Here is a 25,530-nt window from a genome sequence, read left to right as displayed (position 1 = left end):
TCTGATGTTTATTGTAAAGCATCGAAATGCCATAATTAGAGATAATTCATTAGATTTATAATCCCACTTACTATTTCATTGGATAGGCTTTTCACTCAACATCCCAAATTAGCCTCAATTCCATCTCTTTGTTTCAGCTGAGGCATATGTTTGTGAGTAGGTAGCAGACTGTCTGACGGTTCTTCGTATGTGACCCAAAGTTGGTGTTTTCTTGTGTTGATTTTTTAAATCTCTCGTATCTGAATTTAAGGTATTTAATTTTAATTTTTATAGTTCTGGTTGATGAGTGGTCAGAATATTTTTTTAGATTTCAGCATATGGAATACTTTATTTGTATAAGGATTTGAAACTGAATGAGCATGACTGCAAGTAACTTTGATAATATTTTGTTGCACATATAATCAAACTTTTTATTGATTGGAGGTACAAAGAAATGCAGATGCTGGAATCTTGAGCAAAACAGTGTTGGAGGAACTTCGCTGTTCAGGTAGCATATGTGGAGGGAATGGACAAGGACTTTTTGGATTGTGACCCTTCAGATTGATTGTCGTGTGGGGGGGCTGAAAAAGAGTGGTGGGGGTGGGACGAGCGAGCGATAGGTCAGGGGGGCTGATTGGCAGATGGGTGGGGAAAGTGACAACGGGTTAGCGATTTATAAAGCAGACAATAGGGTGTCAGATAAGGAAAGAAGAGGACAGAAAGATCAGTATGGGAATGGGAAAATGTGTTAAAATGGTTAGCAACTGGGAGATCCAGTAGCACTTGGTGGATAGAGGGCGGGTGTTTGGCGAAATGATTGCTTAGTCCATCTTGGTCTTGCTGATGTAAAGCGGGGTGCATCTGGAGCATCAAATGCAGTAGATGAGGTTGAAGAGGTGCATGTGTAAAGGTTACTGGGGTCCGTGGTTGATGGTGAGGGAGGAGGTTTAGGGATGTTGTATCTCCTACAGTTGCAGGGAGAAGTACCTGGGAAGCAAGTGGGAAGGGATGAGCGAACCAAGGAGTTGAGGTGGCAGTCATACATCGATTGTCCTCTATCATTACCTACGTTCACTGGCCAATTTCTTGTTGAGGTTTGGCTGCTTTTATGGCACCTTTTAATAGTGCAAATTATGCAACACTCAGAATATCTTAAAAGTTACAGTAACCTGTTTACAATATCCTAAAATGCAGCATGCATGTTAACAAATGCCAGAACCTTCAATTTTTACCTTGAACAGACTGTTTTGTATGAATGACGTGGTTTTTAGGGCTTACAAAGGAACTGTTACTGTTGTGGTGTTTATAGACATGGTATGAGCCAGCCATTGAAAAATAATAGCTGCTACACTACCAAGAGGTGCTTTGCAGCATCAGGTTTTTATACTCAATTGAACATTTGGAATCTTGAGTTTAGAATCTCCAGCATCTGCAGTTGCCTCCGTCTCTGCGAGCATTTGGAATAATGTTAGGCCTTAATTTTAAATCACAGATTTTAGGTTTGTATAGAATTTAACGTTCTCCCCACCTAGCCCATCAAATATGCAGCATAGCTGCTCAGATATGAAGCTCAGTGGGCAATGATAGTTTATCAGAATCTCTCAAGTAGGATTTTATTTTGCATATGTCTGAACATTTAAATGTTCACTGTTGAGTCATAGAGTTGTACTGCTAATGAGCAGATCCTTCAGCCCACCGAGACGGTGTTGATCATCAGGCCTATCTATACTAATCCTAGCTGCCTACATTAATATCATGTGTAGGAAGGAACTGAAGATGCTGATTTAAATCGAAGATAGACACAAAAAGCTGGAATAATTCAGCGGGGCAGGGAGCATCTCTGGAGACAAGGAATGGGTGATGTTTTGGGTCTGAAGAAGGGTCTCGACCCAAAATGTCACCCATTCCTTTTCTCCAGAGATGCTGAGTTACTCCAGCTTTTAGTGTCTATCTTTGCATTAATATCAAATCCGTTTATGCTATGCTCATTCAAATACCTGTCCAGATACATCTTAAATGCTGTTTCTGTTCCTGCCTTTCCCATCTACTCTGACAGCGCAACACACTGTTCTGTGTGTTAAATGTTTATCTTTCAGTTTTCCTTTATACCTCCATCCTCTCCCCTTAAATCTTTGTCTTCTAGTTTTGGACACTCCTACCACGGAAACAGACTGCTATCTACCTATGCTGCTCATAATTTTCTATACCTCTAACATGTCACCTCCTTGGCTAAGAGAGGCAAGGATACCTTAGGCCACCTTCACCACCCCACCTACCTGTGTTCCACTTTCAGGGAACTGTGCCTTTGTACTCAAAGGTGTCTAAGTTGTGCAACACTCTCCTATGTTGTAGACCAGAGACTCCAATGGGATACAAGTTTCTCACAATTCATTGTGTATGTCCTGCACAATGTATGGGTGCGTACCATTTTCCACTATCCTGCTGCACCCCCATTACCTCTCTTCCCCGAACCATTTCCATCTTTCTCCCTCCCTCTTGCTTTACATTTCACTCATCACCTTATCTGAGGCCCTTTTGTCTCCTTTTCATCTCTAGCCTATGTTCATCCATCTGCCAATCAAACTCCAACTATTCATTGTACCAGGCTTTGCCCCGCTCATACCTCTTCCAACTTTCTCCCCACACTACAATCTGTCTAAAGAAGGGTATGTCGCAAAATGCCATCTTATCTATTCCATCCAGAGATACTGCATAAACTGCTGAGTTACTACCGCACTTTAGTTTTTTTTTGTAAATGAGCAATTGCAGTCCTGTCTGTCTCGTTAATGGAAATGACAATACAACAGAGAATCTAGCTCTGAACCTTGTGGCACAGTATTGCTCCAATCTGAAAACCAGCCGTCCACTACCATGATCTGCCTCCGACCACTAAGCCAATTTTGTATCCAATTGGCATGCCTCCCATGCTCCAACATTCCAGTACATGTGTTCTGCCATGTGGAATACTGTCAAATGCCTTGCTAAAGTCCAAGTAGACTATGTCTGTCACCCTGCCCTCATAAATCCTCATGGTCATTTAAAAAAACTAAATTAAATTTGTAATTTACATTTTTAAATAAAGTCATAACATTACCTATCTTCCATTTTTCTGGTCTGGTCAGTCAACTGTGTCCAACAAAGTTACAAACATCTCTGCCAGTGTTCCCAACAATCTCTCTTGCTTCCCATAACTTTCAAAGGCATATCTGGTTAAGCCTTGGAATTATTCACCTTTGCACATTCCAAGGCCTCCAGCACCACCACCTTCGTAATGTTAGTATACTGCAGCATATCACTTTCTCCTTCCCTGAATTCACTAGCTTGCATGTTTTTCTCCTGAGTAAATACAGATGAGATTATTTATTTAAGACCTAGCCTATTTCCTGTTGCTGTTCACATAGATTACCAGACTGATCCATAAAATGCCATATTCTCTCCCTAGCTCTCCTTTTACTCCTAACATAGGATAAACCTATAAAAATTTACAGCTATCTGCTAGGGATATCTCATGGTCCCTTTTTACCCTAATTTCCTTCTGGGGTGTATTCCTCTATCCCTTGTACTTACTTGCTTCATTCGCACCTTTCAAAGGACAAAATGCTGGGGTAACTCAGTGGATCAGGCAGCATCTGGGGAGGGAATGGATGGGTGATGTTTTGGGTCTGGATCTTTCTTCACAATAATTGTAGTGGGAAGCTAGAAAGTGGTGGGGGCGGATTTAGCAAATTTAGCAAATTTAGCGTAGATACAAGTGAGGAGGGTGTTAATTATTAAATGGGTGGAATGACAATGGAGAAGTGAAGTGTAAAGCCAGAGAGGGAGGGATATTGCCTTCTTTTTCATAACCAGACTCTTTACGTCCCTCGGCGTCCAAGATTCCCTAATTTTGTCACCCTTGCCATTCATTCTCACAGGAACATGCTGTCTTTGAATTGTTCCTATCTAAGCATCCCATTTGCCAAATGTACATTTACCTGGAAATCAACTTCTGAAAGTTACTATCTGATGCCATTGAAATTAGTCTCCCACCCGTAATTTAGGACTCTTAACTTGAGGATAAGTCCTGCCTCTTTCCATGATTATCTTGAAACTAATAGAATTATAATCACTGGTCCCAAAGTGCTGTAGGAAAATAACTGCAGATGTTGGTACAAATCGATGGTATCACAAAATGCTGGAGTAATTCAGCAGGTCAGGAAGCATCTCTGGAGAGAAGTGCTCCTCCACTGAGAGGCCTACATACCTTCCATGCTCTCAGTCCTGCTCCTCCCTGACCTGCCTGGTGGACTTGCTTGTTTTAACTTTTATATTTGGTTTAACTTTGTCATCTGATGCACTACTACTTTGTATCCCACTCTACCTGCCAGATTGGTTTAAACTCTCTTAAGCAGCTATAACAACCTCTCTCACCACCCACCCTCCTCACATGGTCCCCCTCCAGTCCAGATGCAACGTCTCTTGTATAGGTCATCTTTGCCACAGTAGAGATCTGAATGGTTCAAATAGCTGAAACCCTCCTGCTTGCACCAGCTCTTCAGCCATGCATTCAGTAGCATTATTCTTTATTCCTAACTTCACTAGCATGTCTTTGGAAATTGGTGATTTTTGTTTAAAAGTTCAGTTTCACAGGTGAATTGTGGATTCTACATCTCCAGTGATATGAAGTATACATTCTGCTATGGAATAAATCTAGGGAACGTGTAGAGATATTTTAGTCAGTAATGCAGCTGGTTGGATATTAGACATGCTGCCATACAAACGTTTATAGCTTCACTGAAGACCAGACTGGTTAGATGTTCTTAAAATTTAAATCATCAAATTATTTGTATTCACTTATGCCAGATGTTTTAGCACCACTAGATTTTTCTCACTCAATGATAATAAAAACGAACAGACACTTTTCTTTGCCACTATTATCACCAACCATCCGTTTATTTTGTATATCCTCAGATTAGCTTGAGTTTGTAAAATTAACTAATGAGTAACATGGCATCTGAAGTGAAATCTTCACATATATAACTTTGGCAACATTTTTATTTTCTATAATCAAGTTGCCACTGTATGTTTCTTTTTTTTTTTCCTAATCAGATGTGCAGCACTTTGGTCAACGTGGGTTGTTTTTAAATGTGCTATACAAATAAAATTGACTTGACTTGACTTGACTTGACATCTGTGAATGTTGTGTCCCATTTCTGCTTGCACTTTTCAATAGACAATAGGTGCAGGAGTAGGCCATTCGGCCCTTCGAGCCAGCACCACCATTCAATGTGATCATGGCTGATCATTCTCAATCAGTACCCCGTTCCTGCCTTCTCCCCATACCCCCTGACTCTGCTATCCTTAAGAGCTCTATCTAGCTCTCTCTTGAATGCATTCAGAGAATTGGTTTCCACTGCCTTCTGAGGCAGAGAATTCCACAGATTTACAACTCTCTGATTGAAAACGTTTTTCCTCATCTCCGTTCTAAATGGCCTACCCCTTATTCTTAAATTGTGGCCCCTGGTTCTGGACTCCCCCAACATTGGGAACATGTTTCCTGCCTCTAACGTGTCCAACCCCTTAATAATCTTATATGTTTCAATAAGATCCCCTCTCATCCTTCTAAATTCAAGTGTATACAAGCCTAGTCGCTCCAGTCTTTCAACATACGACTGTCCCGCCATTCTGGGAATTAACCTAGTAAACCTATGCTGCACGCCCTCATTAGCAAGAATATCCTTCCTCAAATTTGGAGACCAAAACTGCACACAATACTCCAGGTGCGGTCTCACTAGGGCCCTGTACAACTGCAGAAGGACCTCTTTGCTCCTATACTCAACTCCTCTTGTTATGAAGGCCAACATTCCATTGGCTTTCTTCACTGCCTGCTTCCTTTCAGTGACTGATGCACTAGGACACCCAGATCTCGTTGTACGTCCCCTTTTCCTAACTTGACACCATTCAGATAATAATCTGCCTTCCTATTCTTACCACCAGAGTGGATAACCTCACACTTATCCACATTAAACTGCATCTGCCATGCATCCACCCACTCACACAATCTGTCCAAGTCACCCTGCAACCTCATAGCGCCTTCCTCACAGTTCACACTGCAACCTCATAGCGCCTTCCTCACAGTTCACACTGCCACCCAGCTTTGTATCATCTGCAAATTTGCTAATGTTACTTTTAATCCCTTCATCCAAGTCATTAACGTATATTGTAAATAGCTGCGGAACCAGCACTGAGCCTTGCGGTACCCCACTAGTCACTGCCTGCCATTCTGAAAGGGACCCATTTATCCCCCACTCTTTGCTTTCTGTCTGCCAACCAATTTTCTATCCATGTCAGTACCCGACCTCCAATACCATGTGCTCTAATTTTGCCCACTAATCTCCTATGGGACCTTGTCGAAGGCTTTCTGAAAGTCAAGGTACACTACATTCACCGGCTCTCCCCTGTCAATTTTCCTAGTTACATCCTCAAAAAATTCCAGAAGATTAGTCAAGCATGATTTTCCCTTCGTAAATCCATGCTGACTCAGAATGATCCTGTTACTGCTATCCAAATGCTCTGCAATTTTGTCTATTATAATTGACTCCAGGAACTGATCCTGAATCTATAGAACATTGGAACTCTTGCCTTTTTCTTCAGCACTGTCAAAGAATCTGACTAACATAGTGGATAGGTCAGAAGTCCATGTTTACTTAAAAAAAAATGCTGCATTCTAAAAGCAAAATATAATAGTGCATGATTGAATTATTGCCAGCAGGTGTTTTATTGTGGCAAATGAACCATTTTGCTGAGAAGACTTCCACGACTATTTTTGTTTTTGGTTATTATTTAATGTGCCAATGCCAACCAATTTCATATTTGAATCAGTTGAATATGACAGTAGACCATATGTCTGTGCTTTAATCTGCTTTTCATAGAGAAATTCTTTGTATTATAGTAATTTAGGATATGTCTATTGATTTTAACTATACAAATTGTTTTTCAAAATTAATCTTTCCCATGAATGTAACATTTGATGTCTGCACATGTATGTGTATTCCCCTCCATTTCCAACACCAGGAGTTGTACATATAGATTAGCTTACAATTTTTTTAAATCTGTTGATAACCTGCTGCAACCAATATGTACACCGCACAGCATACAACAGGAATCAGTGGATACAAGTTAGAAACAGAAACTCTGATGTGAGGCTTGCTTTCTTTTGCAAATTACCTCCCCAACTCCATTATTGTACTAATTGTTTTTGTCAGTGTAATATCATTCAACTGCCTTGATCTTCATTGGGGAAAAAAAAACCTTGAATACAGGAGGGAAATAATAGCAATGTTTAATTAACAAGAGTTAGATAGAGCTCTAGGGGCTAGTGGAATCAAGGGATATGGGGAGAAGGCAGGCTGGGGTATTGATCGGGGACGATCAGCCATGTTCACAATGAATGGCGGTGCTGGCTCGAAGGGCCGAATGGCCTACTCCTGCACCTATTTTCTATGTTCTAATGATAGATGTAACCGAGAAGAAAAAGTATTAAGATTGAAATATTTTCACATGTACTTCAGTTTCTAAATTTTGTGAAGTCATCTGGAAATTTACAAATGTGAAAACTTTACAACTTTCATTAATTAATTGTTTTTGTTGGTTTAGCACTTGGTATTGGGGTATTAACATTACTGTGATATACCCAAATATTAATGTGAGACACTCTAATTGTACTACTTTGAAAATGAATTAATTCTCATAATGATGGAAACTTTCGAACATAAATGGATTTTAACCTCTTCTTGGAGATTGGACAATAGGACAGATGGTATGTGTTTTCCCACAGTTACCTTGTATTTGTTGGTACATTTTAGAACTATTAACTTATTTTGAAAAATTAATGTGTATAATTTAACATTGGGCAAAGATATGGCTTCATATCATTACGGTAACTAGAGTTTTTAAATTACAAAGGGGAATGACATTTAACCTGAAAATGTTCATATATTGGCTGAGGTATGATCGTATGATCAATATACAAGGTGAGGTTGGACAGAGAGAAAATTGTATCATTTCAGAAACCTGTATGTGTGAGGCTTTGTACAAGTTTGTAATGTCAGATTTGTAATTGTAACTTTTATAATAGCTGTAATGTTTAAAATATTCAAATGATACATGCTAGGATATGTTTGGAAACAATAGATCATCAAACCACATTTGACCAGACAGACAGGGTTTCAATGGTTCTTTATTGTCACTTATGCACCGCACAATGAAATTATTTTGCACAACCCACAAATACACAGTTGCCATATTTTGGTGCTGTTTTACAAAAAAAAATACCCAAAGTCTGGTCCACATGTTTGAAGCTCGGGTAAAACCCAGGCTTCTGCAGGCCCGCGCTCGACCATCTATCTCCTTGCCAGACCGCCTCTGTGTCGCGGGGCGCGCCGTCTACAGCCGACCTTGAAGGGACTGGAGGCAATACCCCGACCCTCTACTAGTCCACTCCTCGTGTCCGTAGTAGCCAGCGGCTTCCTCCATGAGTCTCCTTTCTTCGGGACTTCCAAGCTTCCCCTTGCAGGCAACAGCCCACCAGGCCCTTCTTCGCAGCGGTGAATCGGCATACCTCAGCTGGTGGCCCAACAGGTCTTTGTTGTCATCAGCTGCCAGGTCCGTGCTAGTTCTTGGCGGGCTGCCTAATGTTTGCAATGGCCGCTGTTCTCGGCCGCCTGGTCTGCTCTTGCACGGCCCAGCGGTGGCGGCCAGGTTCGTTCTTGCACGGCCCAGCGGTGGCTGCCAGTAGCTTCCCTTCTATGTTTTATTGAAATTTGTACCTTTATTTGGCATCTTCCTTGTGATTTTATCATATCATAACATATATCTACAGCCGGAAACAGGCCTTTTCGGCCCTCCAAGTCCGTGCCGCCCAGTGATCCCCGTACATTAACACTATCCTACACCCACTAGGGACAATTTTTACATTTACCCAGCCAATTAACCTACATACCTGTACGTCTTTGGAGTGTGGGAGGAAACCGAAGATCTCGGAGAAAACCCACGCAGGTCACGGGGAGAACGTACAAACTCCTTACAGTGCAGCACCCGTAGTCAGGATCGAACCTGTGTCTCCGGCGCTGCATTCGCTGTAAAGCAGCAACTCTACCGCTGCGCTACCGTGCCGTAAGGATGTTTTGATATTAGTTGCTGGTTTGTTGCATTCTGAGTTAGTAAAATATTTGTGCGGTGGCGACTTCGATCCTTCCCATTGAGTCGTCTACACTAGTCACCACTTCACGGAGGAGTGGAGTGAACATTCGTGATGCAAACAACAACAGAGATCTTCACACCGTTTCAGTTTAATTAGTCGTTTATTGAAGTAGTAATACAAACAGATTAGTATATCTCTAGTCATAGATCTGGTAAGAATTGTATCCCGCCACAGCTTCTCCGCGTCTGATGCATTACCTGCCTGCATTCCCAATTATACTGATAATTCTGGCTCCTCCCAGTCTATATATGCCCATTTTGCTTCATCTCACGACAACCCCCAAGTGCCAAAAATATTACAGCAGGATACAAAATGATATAATATGCTAAGACAGCTAGTAAACGCACATGGCTCCTACACACCAGCCCCTAATTATTCTAAGATGTAATGAAACAATTACTAATAAACATTAAAAGGAGCCATAAGAACTTCATACATAATCAAAATAAAGCGTGCACTATATGTTGGCATCTAGTCTACTTGAGTGATTCTTCAATCTTTAAGGCCACCAGTCTTTGCTGTACTCGGGTATTAGCTTCTAGGAGCATACAGATCTTCGTTATTGTTCTTTCCAAGATGTTGCTCTTAGTCTGAAGTTTAACTATGCACAAAACCTTGTGCATCTGGTATGGTCTCCAATATTTTGCCCATTAGCCAGGATCCTCTTCAATCTTCTCTTCCAGCTTAAGAAGCGGTCTGCTGTTAGTCCTCTAGATGCTTCATCTGCATGATTTTCCTTTGTGCTAACATATCTCCATTGTGATACATCAGTAGCATCCCTTACAAGAGATTCTGTTTGTTACAAATGTTTGAAAGCATTTAGTTTCGTCGTTGATGTATTAAGCACCGTTGTGTTATCGGCCCAGAAGATGGATATGTCTAGTTGAAGCTGTAATTCATTACGCAGCATTGTGTCAACTCTGACAGCTAGGACTGCAGCTGTAAGCTCCATTCTGGGAATCGTCATTATAAACACAATATGCACTTCCTTGCTATTGTTTTCCCGTCTTACATATGAAACAGTACCGCAGCCACTTTTGCTGGCGTCTGAAAAGTGGTGCAGCTGTGCACATCTGATTTGGCCAAAGCTTGCAGGCTTCATATCATATCATATCATATCATATCATATCATATCATATCATATATATACAGCCGGAAACAGGCCTTTTCGGCCCTCCAAGCCCGCGCCGCCCAGTGATCCCCGTACATTAACACTATCCTACACCCACTAGGGACAATTTTTACATTTACCCAGCCAATTAACCTACATACCTGTACGTCTTTGGAGTGTGGGAGGAAACCGAAGATCTCGGAGAAAACCCACGCAGGTCACGGGGAGAACGTACAAACTCCTTACAGTGCAGCACCCGTAGTCAGGATCGAACCTGAGTCTCCGGCGCTGCATTCGCTGTAAAGCAGCAGCTCTACTGCTGCGCTACCGTGCCGCCATGCACCAGTCCACTTTAAACTCCACAATCTTGTTGAGATCTGCTAGCCATCCTGTTCATCGCTGAGAGAAGATTTGAGGTATGTCTTCAACCGGGGTTTCTCCTTGCAAAGCTCCTGCATAATCAGCTTGGCTGGTAGAGTAAATGGTGCTAGAAATCCTAAAGGATCGTATATAGAGCCGACAACAGATAAAATGCCACGTTTAGTTTATAGTCGTTCCTGTATAGCAATTCTGAACTTGAACACATCAGTTTCAACGCACCCAACGTAATCCCAGTGCTCTCTCCACTGGCAGATTGTCTTTGTCTAAGTCCAACTCCTTGATCTCCTTAGTTCTGCCTTCCTGAGGAATGGATGTCAATACAGCACAGCTGTTGCTGATCCATTTTGACAGCATAAATCCTCCCATTTGGCAGATGGCAGCCAGGTCTTTTACCATCTGAACTACTGCTTGTTCCAAAGGCATGGATTTTAAACAATCATCTACTTAGAAGTTGTTCCTTACCGTGTTTGTCACCTCTTCAGAAAAGCGAGTTTTGTTGTCCTCAGCAGTTTTCCTTAATGCAAAGTTTGCACAACTTGGTGACGACACTGCTCCGAAAAGATGTACCTTCATCCGGTATTCAACAAGATCTTGCTACACATCACCATCGGGCCACCATAGAAATCGCAGATAGTCAATATGCTTTTCTGATACCTTGACCTGATGAAACATTGCTTTGATATCAGCCATCAAAGCAACCGGTTCGTGTCTGAATCTGATGAGAACTCCAATGAGTGAGTTGGTTAGGTCTGGACCCTGCAGCAGTTGGCAGTTAAGCGATGTTCTTTTGAAGACTGCACCACAGTCAAAGACCACCCTTAAAGTTCCTTTCTTAGAGTGATACACCCCGTGGTGAGGAATGTACAAGAGTTCTCCATCACTTTGAATCAGCTGATCCACTGGTACCCTTTCAGCATAACCATTGCCAATCATTTCTGTGACGAAAGATGTGTATTCATCATAAAACTTCTCATTCTTGCTGAACTTGTGTTTCAAGTTCTGGATTCGTTGCTCTGCAATGCAACAGTTATTTTGCATACAGGAGTTTTCTTGCTTGAACGATAAGTCTAGATAAGTGTCCATCTGCCATTCTTGCTGAACGATTCATAATGTCCAAGAACTTTACCTCTTTTCTGAACATTTCTTCCGTTTCCTTGCTGGTTCTCTCACTGAAGTCGTGATTGTATTGCTTGACCAGAAGCTCTTCTAGGTTTGCAATGGATAAAGCAGTAGGTTTAAAAAGATTGCAAAAGGTAGGTTTGTAGTCTTTGAGTGAAGGTCGGGAGAAGCAGCAGCAAGAACGACCGTTGGCTGGACTTGGTGAGTCACAGGCAAAGTAGGTTTAAAAAGAGTGCAAAAGGCAGGTTTGTAGTCTTTAAGTGAAGTTCGGGAGAAGCAGCAGCGAGAATGAGCGTTGGTTGGACTTGGTGAGTCACAGGCAAAGTAGGTTTAAAAAGAGTGCAAAAGGCAGGTTTGTAGTCTTTCAGTGAAGGTCGGGAGAAGCACATAGCTTCAAGTTCATCAGAGGAAGGCAGGTTAGGAGTGAGTGCAGGGATTGGCTGAGCAATTAAATTAGAAGATCGGTAAATTGGCCAATTAGTCAATTTAACAGCTAATATTAGCAAGGCTCGCTCAAGGGGAGTGGCTTGTCAGGGAGTGGCCTTATCGAGGGAAGTGCCTTGTGAGTAAAGTGCGAGTCTTTGGCGAGGAGGCTACACCTGATTTGAAACTTGTGATTTTTTTGACCACTGAAGAAATGGCAGGCAGGTTGGTGCAATGTGTTTCCTGCAGGATGTGGGCGGTCAGGAGACTGCATCTGCAGGAATTGTGTCCAGGTGCAGCTCCTGGGTAACAGTGTTGGGGAACTGGAGAAGCAGCTGAATGACCTCGGGGCCATCCAGGACACCGAGAGCTTCCTGAACAGGACTTACAGTGAGCTTGTCACGCCAAGGATGCAGGACAAGAAAGAGAAGGTGGGTGACTGGGAGAAAAGGGAGTAAACATGAAGTACAAAAAAATAAAGTCGATGAGCTTGAGGCTCGGTTAGATATTGGAAAGTTTGATGTTGTGAGAATGACAAAGACATGGCTGCAATGGCACCAGGGCTGGGAACTGAATATTCAGGGATATGCGACCTATCAAAAAGACAGACAGGTGGGCAGAGGGGGTGGGGTCGCTCCGTTGGTAAGGAATGATATTCAGTCCCTTGCAAGGGGTGACATAGAATCAGGAGATGTAGAATCAGTATGCACAGAACTGAGGAATTGTAAGGGTAAAAGGACCCTAATGGGAGTTATCTACAGGCCTCCAAACAGTAGCCTGGATATAGGGTGCAAGTTGAATCAAGAGTTAAAATTGGCATGTCGCAAAGGTAATGCTACAGTGGTTATGGGAGATTTCAACATGCAGGTAGACTGGGAAAATCAGCTTGGTAATGGACCTCAAGAAAGGGAGTTTGTGGAGTGCCTCCGAGGTGGATTCTTAGAGCAACTTGTACTGGAGCCTACCAGGGAGAAGGCAATTCTGGATTTAGTGTTGTGTAATGAACCGGATTTGATAAGGGAACTCAAGGTTAAAGAGCCATTTGGAGGTAGTGATCATAATATGATAAGTTTTAATCTACAATTTGAGAGGGAGAAGGGAAAATCGGAAGTGTCAGTATTGCAGTTGAGCAAGGGGGACTATGGAGGCATGAGGGAAGAGCTGGCCAGAGTTGACTGGAAAGAGACCCAAGCAGGGAAGACAGTGGAACAGCAATGGCAGGTATTTCTGGGAATAATACAGAAGGTGCAGGATCAGTTCATTCCAAAGAGGAAGAAAGATTCTAAGGGGAGTAAGAGGCGACCATGGATGACAAGGGAAGTCAAGGACAGTATAAAAATAAAGGAGAAGTATAACATAGCAAAGATGAGTGGGAAGCCAGAGGATTGGGACTCTTTTAAAGAGCAACAGAAGATAACTAAAAAAGCAATACGGGGACAAAAGATGAGGTATGAAGGTAAGCTAGCCATGAATATAAAGGAGGATAGTAAAAGCTTCTTTAGGTATGTGAAGAGAAAAAAAATAGTTAAGACAAATGTGGGTCCCTTGAAGACAGAAGCAGGTGAATTTATGATGGGGAGCAAGGAAATGGCAGATGAGTTGAACAGGTATTTTGGATCTGCCTTCACTAAGGAAGACACAAACAATCTCCCAGATGTACTAGTGGACAGAGGTCCTCAGGTGACGGAGGAACTTCACATTAGGCAGGAAATGGTGTTTGATAGACTGATGGGACTGAAGGCTGATAAATACCCAGGGCCTGATGGTCTTCATCTCAGGGTACTTAAGGAAGTGTCTCTGGAAATCGTGGACGCATTGGTGATCATTTTCCAATGTTCTATAGCTTCAGGATCAGTTCCCATGGATTGGAGAGAAACTAATGTTATCCCACTTTTTAAGAAAGGAGGGAGAGAGAAAAGGGGAAATTATAGACCAGTTGGCCTGACATCATTGGAGGGGAAGATGCTGGAGTCAATTATAAAAGAAATTGCGGAACATTTGGATAGCAGTAATAGGATCGTTCCGAGTCAGCATGGATTTACGAAGGGGAAATCATGCTTGACTAATCTGGAATTTTTTGAGGATGTAACTAGGAAAATGGACAAGGGAGCCAGTGGATGTAGTGTATCTAGACTTTCAGAAAGGCTTTGATAAGGTCCCACATAGGAGATTAGTGGGCAAAACTAGAGCACATGGTATTGGGGGTTGGGTACTGACATGGATAGAAAATTGGTTGGCAGACAGGAAACAAAGAGTAGGTATTAACGGGTCCCTTTCAGAATGGCAGGCAGTAACTAGTGGGGTACCGCAAGGCTCGGTGTTCGGACCGCAGCTATTTACAATATACATTAATGACTTGGATGAAGGGATTAAAAGTAACATTAGCAAATTTGCAGACGACACAAAGCTGGATGGCAGTGTGAACTGTGAGGAGGATGCTATGAGGATGCAGGGTGATGCAGGTTGTGTGAGTGGGCAGATGCATGGCAGATGCAGTTTAATGTGGATAAATGTGAGGTTATTCACTTTGGTGGTGAGAACAGGAAGGCAGATTATTATCTGAATGGTATCAAGTTAGGAAATGGGGAAGTACAAAGAGATCTGGGTGTCCTTGTTCATCAGGCACTTAAGGTAAGCATGCAGGTACAGCAGGCAGTGAAGAAAGCTAATGGCATGTTGGTCTTTATGACAAGAGGAGTTAAGTATAGGAGCAAAGAGGTCCTACTGCAGTTGAGCAGGGCCCTAGTGAAACCGCACCTGGAGTACTGTGTGCACTTTTGGTCTCCAAATTTGAGGAAGGGCATTCTTGCTATTGAGGGAGTATAACGTAGGTTCACTAGGTTAATTCCCGGAATGGCGGGACTGTCATATGTTGAAAGACTGGAGCGACTAGACATGTATACACTGGAATTTAGAATGATGAGAGGGAATCTTATTGAAACATATAAGATTATTAAGGGATTGCACACACTAGTGGCAGGAAACAAGTTCCCAATGTTGGGGGAGTCCAGAACCTGGGGCCACAGTTTAAGAATAAGGGGTAGGCCATTTAGTACAGAAATGAGGAAAAACATTTTCACTCAGAGTTGTAAATCTGTGGAATTCTCTGCCTCAGAAGGCAGTGGAGGCCAATTCTCTGGATGCTTTGGATGCTTTCAAGAGTTAGATAGAGCTCTTAATGATAGCGGAGTCAGGGGGTATGTAGAGAGGGCAGGAACGGGATACTGATTGTGAATGATCAGCCATGATCACATTGAATGGCGCTGCTGGCTCGAAGGGCCAAATGGCCTACTCCTGCACCAATTGTCTGTTGATATTCGATTGACAGCAGCAGTAGGGCAGCCATTTCCATCCCTGCTGTCGTGGTCTCTTCTCAGTTCACCATCCAGGGCAGTTCCATTTGTAACAGAGATTTCTGGATGGTCATCTTCAGTTTTGCTGGTGATGGATTCATGTAGATTTCCACCATCGACAAAAACTGTAGAGTTCTCTGTGGAACTAGTTTTTTCAGCAATTACTTTGGTTGAAACGTCTTCAAGGTGTGCTGGGTTTTCTGGTGCAGGATCCCCTGGAGTTTCCAGTTCTATCATCTCTTGATCTGAAGATTCACGATCTTTTGGTGCTAGTTCAGAGTTGGTCTCATTCATCTCTGTGCTCAGACAAGTATTTTCAGGACCAAATTCTCCAGCCAATGGATCAGCTTGGACAGCTTTGGAGGAAATGCAAGTTTCATCACTGGCCCCAATATGCCCACACATTTGAGATGGGAGAACAGCATCACTCGCAATTGGCTTTTTATTCTGTTTTGCATGTTCTCTGGCCTTCCGGTTTCTTTCCTCTAACTCTTCAATTAACAAATCTATGTCTTTCAATTGTTCTTTCCTTAGTCTCCTGATCTGTTCTTCTTCAATCTCACGCTGGCTTTTCAGGGAGGCAACCCATTCCAAGACGTAAGAGAACTTTGAAACTCCACAAAATGAAGAAAAACCATTTTCCGTTACAGAATCCATTCTGATGTCGCCACCTTGTGGCTGAACATCAGATCTAACCACAGACATACTTTTACGTCACTATCCCTTTAAGACATGTTGACGTAATATCGTATCTTCAAAGGAATTAAAAACAACTGATGATGCTCAAGGTCACTTCTTTGTTCTCAGCATTTCCAAAAATTTTCAGTCGCAGCTTTCCAATACAACTTCTGAAAGCCAACTTTTCCAATAAAGCCTAATGCTGAACTTACAATTCTTGTGTGAAGTCAGATTAGCGCAGTTAATGACCCTGTTCCGTCCAGTCGATTTCCAAGCTCCAGTCTCCCTCCTACTTTATCTTCACTCAGAGGTCAGCTCTTGATTTATTCACTCCGGCTGCGGTAAATTCTTACAATGTAGTGGCGACTTCGATCCTTCCCATCGAGTCGTCTCCGCTAGTCGCCACTTCACGGAGGAGTGGAGTGAACATTCTTGACGCAAACAACAGAGAGATTTTCACGTGTTTAAGTTTAATTAGTCGTTTATTGAAGTAGTGATACAAACAGATTAGTATATCTCTAGTCATAGATCTGGTAAGAATTGTATCCCGCCACAGCTTCTTCGCGTCTGATGCATTATGTTCCTGCATTCCCAATTATACTGATAATTCTGGCTCCTCCAAGTCCATATATGCCCATTTTGCCCATGTATGTGTTCATCTCATGACAACCCCCAAGTGCCCAAAAAGAATACAGCAGGATACAAAATGATATAATATGCTAAGATAGCTAGTAAGCACATGGCTTCTACTATTTGGTTAGGGAAAATAAGATTGTATGGTCTTGCGGAGGCTCTATATTGGAGAATGACTTGTAAGCTCTTGTACTCTCATCACTTTTGCAATAATAGTCTTGCATACCTTTGGGTTTCCTAAATGCTGTAGATTTATTTTATAACGTTTTGCTTTAAAGTTCATTAAAAATTTGCAGATGACCCCAAGATAGGTGGTATCATAGACATTGAAGATGGTTATCAAGAATGACATGATCTTGATCAACTTGGCACGTGGGCTGAGGAATGGCTCATGAAGTTTAATTTGATAAGGTGTTGCAATTTGGGAAGTCACACCAGGGCAGGATCCTGTCACAGTTAATAGTAGGGCACTGGGGAGTGTTGTGGAGCAGATGGATCTAGGGGTACAAGTACAAACAGGTTGAACACCGATTTTTCCAGCAACTGATGGTGTGCCACGCCCACCATCATCCAGAGAAAATATATGAGAGCTCAGTTGAAATTCCCTGAGCTGCTACAGGTGGTATTGCGAGTGGCGAGAGCTCTTTTGGGTAATGTCCCTCCGTCGCGAAAGAGTTATTTGTTTACATCTAAATATTGAAATCTCTCCTTGGCCTTGTCTAATTCTATCTCTGCTGACTCAATGTTTAAGTTTTTCGTGTTTCTACTCGGCCTGGCCCCCACGCACCACCCAACAACCCCTCCTTCCACCATTTTGTTCAATTTTCCTCTTGTCCTCTGAAACGCTAAACTTCCTGTCAAGCCTTTTCTAATTTACTGGGCACCTTTAAAAGGCTGCTTCCCAAAATCCCTATTCAATTATGCTCTGAATCTTCTATCCTAACGGTTTCACAAAGACAATACGGTAAACCCTCATTTAACAGACCCCCCCTCATGGATATTGGATAGAGCGTATAGACCTGCCCACCCATCTCTGGCTCACACTCTCTTTGGCTGTTTAGACCCCACTCCTGAATTGCAAGGACCAACTGCTTCTTCACCCAATGCACAGTCTTGTGACATAGTGGTTGTTGTGGCTCATGTTGCAGCCCTTTGGAACAGTGCTTTCTTCGTGCCGCCACCATCAACTAACGCGCTCGGTGACTCTGGGGCTTCCTCCCCTCTCACCTGCTGCTGTTTCTTGCTGTCCGCTTTGTCTGCTTCCCACAAGACTGCCATGGCCTGCTTTTCCCGTAGCTTTGTCCAATCGGCCTTTTTCTCCATCCCCCCCACCCTCCCCCCACTGCTGCCGCCTCCTCCTCCCCCGAAGTCGCTGACATACTCCACCTTGGAAGTGACAGCAGGTGAGAGGGGAGGGAGCCCTACAGTGATTGAACGCGTTGTTAGTCGGTGGCGGGGGCCTGAAGCAAACGCTGTCGTCAGGGGCTACAACGTGACCCGCAACAACAGCCATGTCACCAACCATGCGGTGAGTAAAGAAGGGCTCTGGTGCATCTTGCAAGTTGGGAATGGGGTCAGAAGCCAGGTCCCTAAATGGCCAAGGAGACGGTGGGAGCTGGGAATGGGTCGGCAGGTCATTATTCGCATTCCGTTTACATTTTATATTTGTTTTATTTAAGTTTCTGGCACTCCATGGTGCTTTAGAGATACGGGAGGAGTGTTATTAGCGGGGCAGCGGTGTATTGTCTTTTCATTATTATGTGACCGTTGTTGGTTCAGTTAAACGGATAATCCAGAAAGGTTCTGCTACCAAGGATGTTGGAAAATCGGTGTTCAAAGTTGGACAGTATGTTGGTGAAGCTACATTTGGAGCATTGTGTTCAGTTTTGGTAACCCTTCTGTAGGAAAATTGCCATTGTTGGAAACTGTGCAGAGAAGGTTTATGAGAATGTTGCCAGGACTCGAGGGCCTGAGCTATATATATGTATGAGGTTGGTCAGATCAGGACTTTATTCCTTGGAGCAACAGGAGGCCGAGGGGTGATCTTGTAGAGGGATGTATAAAATCATGAGGGGAATAGAGAGAGTGAATGCCCAGTGCCTTTTTTTCCCCAGGGTAGCGGAATCGGGAACTATTATAGATATATAGTGAGGGGAAAGATTTAATCCGAACCTGAGGGGCAAATTTTGCACATAAGGTAGTGGGTGTAGGGGACAAGTTGCCAGAGGAAAGTGTTGAGGCAAGCACAATAACAACATTTAAAAGATATTTGGATAGGCTCATAGATAGGAAGGGTTAGAGGGATATTGGTCAAACGCAGGCAAATGGGACTATCTTAGATGAGGCATCTTAGGCGCCATGAGCGAATTGGGCTGAGGACCCTGTGTCTGTGCTGTATGACCCTGACTCTACCGTTGTCTATACAGTAAATCATCATTAATTCATGGTAATATATTCAGCTCTGAGTCATTGTGCAATTTCTACTTGTGTGGAATTTTCTAGAATGTTTTAACATTCAGATACACTTCTTCAGCTGCTTCCAGGGTCACAGCAGGAGTGTTCATGCTGAGGCTCTGGGAATCTTTCTGATTGTAAATACTGCTTTTGTTATTCACCTTGGAGTTCCAACCTCAAAGACATTGCAAATATTATTATGGTTTGGCATGAGGCAGGGGCACATCACACCTCAAGGGAAAACATCAACAAGCACTGAAGACCATTGAAGAGGCAACAGCAAACCTGAGTGTGTGAGCTATGTGGTTGGAGCCAGGGTCAGTGTTTGTATATTTTCCACTCCCTTTAAACTCATTGGATTCACTAGAAAAATCCATTATACCACTGTATGGTGTGTATAATGTTAAAATAGTGAAATGCAAGTGTTTTAGGTGTTAAGAGGAGTCGGATCCAATAGTTCAGAACATCTGCCAAAGGTCTCATGGGTGTCAGATTATAGGAATTTTACTGTATTTATTTTTCATATTTTAAAGTAGGAAAAGCCACTGACAAGGAACATTATTACTATTAATAAGCTTGCTGCATTGCACAATACTAGATCTCAAATACCTTGATTGTTTGATAATTCCTTGACATATTTAACTTGAACAATATCACCTTAGGGACTCGAACAAGCTGAAAACTCCCAGTCAACAGGAACGGCAGTGTGTCAACAATGTCTGAACTGCGTGATCAGTTAGGTCCACAAAAATGGAACCTGGATGTGACTCTCGTCTCCTCTGTCAGAAAGAACCAAGATCAGCATAGTGATTATGACCAGGAGATCCACAAACTAATGAACTCCATATAGTGGGCAATCCTGGATTGTAAACTCAACCATGCTTTGAGGGAACAGGAACTCCTTTAAAGGAACTCAAGGACCAAGGTCCAGCAGAAAATCTGCAAGCTAAAGAAAAGGTGAGAGTGGAAAGAGCAGAAGGGCCAGCAAATTATAGTGATGATGACTTGTGGATTCTTAAGCATCATCATGGTCACCCACAACTAAATGCCCAAGGCAGAAATTCGGCTCTTCCAGCCCACTCTCTGTTCTTTGTTACAGATGTACTGTCGCACTATAGTCTTCAGTGCCTGTAGGTCGCTTTGTTTTCCCTTGAGTTGAGATGGAGTTTCTAATCCAAGAACACTTTGTGTTTGTGTTTAATTAGCTCCTGGATCTTCTGGTCCAACCAGACCTGATGTTTTCTCATATGGAGAAAATTATGTTTTCTCATAAACTTCCCCAGCTATTCTGTGGACACTGAGTAGCTCCTGTTGGCTAGGAATTATCGGATTGTTTGTGAGACTCAGTCTGAGAAGAGCAAAGTTAATGTGGTTTTTGACACTTTCTGGCATTGCTGTTGATTTGAACTGGGCTGGTGGAGATAACAATGCAGAATATTAGGTGGTTAGCTTAATGGTCATTGATGGTAGCCAAGGCTTGAGTGATGGGGAGGGAGTCTTGCTTGGTCAGTGAAATCGAATAGTTGCTAGTGCTGGGGTGTTGACATGACATATTTTGTGTTTGTGATGAAACAAGGTGTTGGTTATGACAAGACATTTGTGTCCAAACACTTTGTAAAGAGTTTGAAGAAGGATCACAATACAAAATATCACCTGTCCTTTTCCCTTCACAGATGCTATCTGATCTGCTGAGTTACTCCAGCTCAAGTGGCAGTTGGTAGAGCTGTTGCCTCATTGTGCCAGACATCCGGGTTCAATCTTGACCTTGTGTGAAATTTGCATTTTTGCCTTCTGGCCGAGTGGGTTTCCTCCCACATACCACAGATGTACAGGTTTGTAGGTTAATTGTGAAATTAACCCTGGTGTGTTGGGTGTGGATGCCAAAGTGAGATAAAACATGGGCATTGGCTCAAAGGGCCTGTTTCCATGCTGCATCTTTCAATCAATCAATGTCTTCTATCTCCATTTTGTAAAGAGGATTAATTTGAGGTTAACTTTTAAAAAAATCTCCTTCAACGGAGATGCGACCTTTTTCCGGGTCACATCTCCGTTTGTCCTGCGGCCTAGCAACAGGGAGCTGGCGGCCTCCAGACTTACCATCGTGGAGCTGGCTGACTTTGGAGGCTTCGGCTGCGGGCCCTGTGGACTGTGGCGTCGGGAGCTCACGGGTCCCTGGTTGGCGACCGAGTTTCGGGGGCTCCAGTGGCAGCGTCTTCGTCTGCCCAGAACCGTGGGCCTTGGGTCGGCCCGTTCACGGGGCTTTTCGACGTCCGGCGCGGCTTGGAATTGGTCGCGGGATCTTCCATCGCCTGGCGGGGACTTCAAGGTCGGGAGCCTCGATCAATGCACCGTTCGCAAGACTTTTCACCCGGCGTGGCTTTAAAAAAATCGGCCGCGGGATTTCCCGGCGGGGGCTTTGGAGTCGGGAGCCTCGATCGCCTCAACACACCAGTTTTGACTGCATGACCGCAGGTGAGAAGCAGGAAGGAGAAAAGACTTTCTTTTACCTTCCATCACAGTGTGGCGGTGCCTGGAGGAGAATCACTGTGATGAATGTTTGTGTTGAATTATGTGGTTGTGTGTTTTGTGCTTTTTTAGTGTTGTGACTGCAGGGTAACTAAATTTCGTTCACACTTGTTTTGAATGACAAATAAGTTATTCTATTCTTGCCAGAGGCTTTTTTTTGAAAATTGCCTTTTCTGACATTGGAGGATCATTGTTTCTCTTTAGGGACATGAGAAAGGGACTGAATACGTGTCTGAAGTAGATCCCTGACCCAAAACATCACCCATCCTCTTTCTCCAGAGATGCTGTCTGACCTGCTGAAATACTACAGCACTTTGTGTCCATCTTCAGTATTTACCAGCATCTGTAATTCCTTTCCACACATATGGTCTACTTTTGTTCAATTATTTAAATTATCTGATTGTTTTATTGAGCTGATATTCCTTTTTATGTTTGGATGCAGTTTGGACATTTGAGAGATGGCCAGGGGAGTGGGACAGGGGAAATTATTACTTTTTTTCATTGCAGTGGTGACTAAAGCCAAATAACTTGGAATGCGATCATATAAATGTAGTTGTTAGGAGTAGAGACCAACATAATCCTAGATATTTGAATTCAACTGTAAAATATGGCATAATTGTGGGGCAGAAAATGGTTTCTGCTAGTCTAAAACAGTAATTGTTCAGCCTTCAGTGCCTAACCCAACTGTTTTCAGCATTTCTATTTTACTTTGACTTCCACCACCCACAATTTTTTTATTTCCTGCTGGTCAAGATCTGACGATTAAATGCTCGTTTTTGATTATATACATTTAACATTTTAATAGGATTAACAGTAACACTTAACATTAATTCTGCAAATTATCTTATGATTTGGCTTGAGCCATCGGGCACTGAAACAGATTGAAAATAAAACAAAAACCGACTGAAATAGAAAATGCTGGAAATACTCGTCAGGTCAGGTAGCATCTCTGGAAAGAAGAACAATTACCTCTTCAGATGAACAATTTAACATGATAGGAAAAAGAGAGAGGAGGAAAGCTGCTTCAACGTAGGCCTTGAAACATGGTCACGTTTTATCACGGAGCGCTGATATGGTTGGTATTCCTATTGGTAAGACCTAATTGAACAGTTCGAGGCACAGTTGGAAGCATCTTCTGGAGACGAGTTTGTATGCGACAAAGGAATTTGCGAGCTTCAAGTATGCACATTGAAAGTATTTTTGAATTGATTGTACGCCTAATAAAATATTCAAACCGCCTTGCGTTCTTCGCTATGACTTCTTTAGAGTCTGCCGACCCACACATTGTACGACGAATCTCACTTATGTTTATTTTTTAAAACGTACAACTGCCTCGAAGTGCAATCTGGTTCTCTTCGGCATGAGAAAGTGCTGGTTGATTTCTCTGGGTTTCACTTGTGGCAGCGCGGCCTGGTGCCGAGCTCGCTCCTTAGTTGCTCTTCCCGTTCTTAGTTTGTACCCAGTGCCCTGAAAAGTGCCTGAAATATTTGCTGCATTTCATCAACAAACACCAGTCAATTAAATAAAGACAACCATTGTACAAGCATTTAAAATTTAAAAAAATAAAAAATGCGTTGCATGCACAGTTAGTGGCTGCCGGTGGGTCGGGGGCCGCTTTGTGGCATGGAGGCGAGGCGAGGCGCGGGCAGGCGGGCCTCGGGGTCCTGTGCCGAGGCCGCGAGTGCGTGCCCGCTGCGTGCTCCCGCCCCTCAGTCTCGGGTGCTGTCGCGCGGAGAGAGCTCCGGCCGCTTCTCCACGTTATCTCAACAAAAAGTCGGAACTTTTTCCTCTCCAGCGCTTGTTTCACAGCACATCCCCCCCCCCCCCCCCTCCTCCACAAAAAAAGAAACAAAAATTACAAAACATCAATTTCAACTCGCAAAAGAGGAGCGAAAATGCCAGCAGCCACCGCCACAAAAGCGGCCGAATCCCGATCCGCTTCCGCCGTCGGAGCCGAGGCCGCCGCCGCAGTGGTGAGTCTCCAGGTCGGACAGGGGCAGGCGGCACACCCGCAGAACGAAGCGCTCAGGCAAGTTCTCAATGTCATCGACAAGAAAGTGCGCAACATGGAGAAGAAGAAGGTAAGAGAGAGCACGGGCCTAGTTGAACCAGTGCAGGAGGCTTAGGCCATAATTTAAAATAAACGCGAGTCTAATTGGGACTCTGATATCGCAACAGCGATTTCATTTTTTTATGGTTTGATATTTAATCTGTAAATTGAATGCATAACTTGCTCCCTTCCCTCTCCAGATCAAATATTCGTTTCACAGGAAACTATTTCGAAGGTGGTGCCTAAAATTTAATAAAGGAATATGCTGCCCTGATAAACTCAATTTAATCTGCTCTATTTTTTCTTGATTAAAGTCCCATGTTTAGCACAAGCAAAATATGTCCTGCAATTTAAGGTTCTTCAATCATTTGTGCTTTAGAAAATAAAGGCATGGACAAGATTTGGATAAATGCCACTCCACGTAGGATGAATTTCAGGAAATGCCAGTTCACACAAGATAGAAATCTGGAACTCAAACCTTAATAGCTGACGAGGCTTGTTCATTGAAGTTTCAAATTGAAATTGAAATGTTCATTACATTTATTAAGTATTACGGATCCAAGGTAAGTAGAAGTTATGACTAGATGCATTAAATTGCAGGTGCTGGTTTACAAAAGTAAAGTGCCAGAGTAATTCAGCAGGTCCTCAGGCAGCATCTCTGGAGAACCTGGATAGATGACATTTTGGGTTGGGTCTGAGGAAGGGTCCTGAGCTGAAACATCACGTATCTATGTCCTCCATAGATGCTGCCTGACCTTATGAGTTACTCCAGCACTGGATGTCGAAATGTGGATGAGCCATGATTGGGTTGAATGGGAGAATGTTCTCAAGGAATTAAATATCCTTACGTTCCTAGTGCTTGACTATCCTTATCAGTTCTGTGACACAAGATTAATTTTATATGCCTGCAGGGCCCTTGCACTGCAGGTGAGATCATGACCCCTGACCCATACTGTTGCCATGCTGCGCCTTCTGGAGTGCAAGTGGTGTGTACAGGAGGCAAGCACTTACTACGGCTGTCAGTACAGCTGTCTTCGGTCCCAGCAGCCATTGAATTGTCGCAGTTTTCTGCCAGAATTCTGCCAGAGACTCTGAAGCCAAAATCGCCACTAAACTTGCAACACCTCAGTCCCAGCCAAAAATCTTTATGAATGGCACCACATAATTACAGTGCTTAAACACATCAGGCTGCTTAACTTCGTCCCAATAAATTTAGTACACCTGCAAACCTCATGCTACATGCTACAACATGCATACACTGCCTGTTGAACCATGCCAATCTCACCACCCCAGTATAATCCGCAACACTTCCACATTCTTGTAGAAGACAAGTTTCTGCAATTAGAGGTGGTAAGAACTAATGAAAATGGGAGAGACTTTTCTGCAGGGCCTGACCCCCATGGAGGATACAATGTTGGTCATTGTCAGAGAGACATTGGACAGGGCTGAATGAGCATTTGAATTGCCAAGGCATAAAAGACTATAAATGAAGTACTGTAGATGAGATTAATATAGCTAGGTTGTTGATGATCGGCAGGACACGATGGGCCAAAGGGCCTGTTTGGTGCTATATTCCTCTATG

The 25,530-nt window shown here is 43.1% G+C and overlaps 1 protein-coding gene across 6 annotated transcripts in view; it reads left to right on the top strand.

Moving 5' to 3' along the window:
* Positions 1-25,530, top strand: part of caprin1b (cell cycle associated protein 1b) — a 99,283-nt gene that overhangs the window by 5,413 nt on the left and 68,340 nt on the right. The window contains exon 1 of one of the 6 annotated variants that reach the window (XM_078415315.1): positions 23,622-23,979. The exons of the other annotated variants lie outside the window; for them this stretch is intronic. Within the exon in view, the coding sequence (XP_078271441.1) occupies positions 23,794-23,979 (186 nt within the window). The 5' untranslated portion in view covers positions 23,622-23,793. Of the gene's footprint in view, positions 1-23,621; positions 23,980-25,530 lie in introns of those variants that run through there. 6 annotated transcript variants of the gene reach the window in all.

This window comes from Rhinoraja longicauda, chromosome 18 (genome assembly GCF_053455715.1).
Source record: "Rhinoraja longicauda isolate Sanriku21f chromosome 18, sRhiLon1.1, whole genome shotgun sequence".
NCBI lineage: Eukaryota > Metazoa > Chordata > Chondrichthyes > Rajiformes > Arhynchobatidae > Rhinoraja > Rhinoraja longicauda.
Note: the sequence above shows the minus strand (reverse complement) of the source record. Positions and strands in the feature narration are given on the sequence as shown.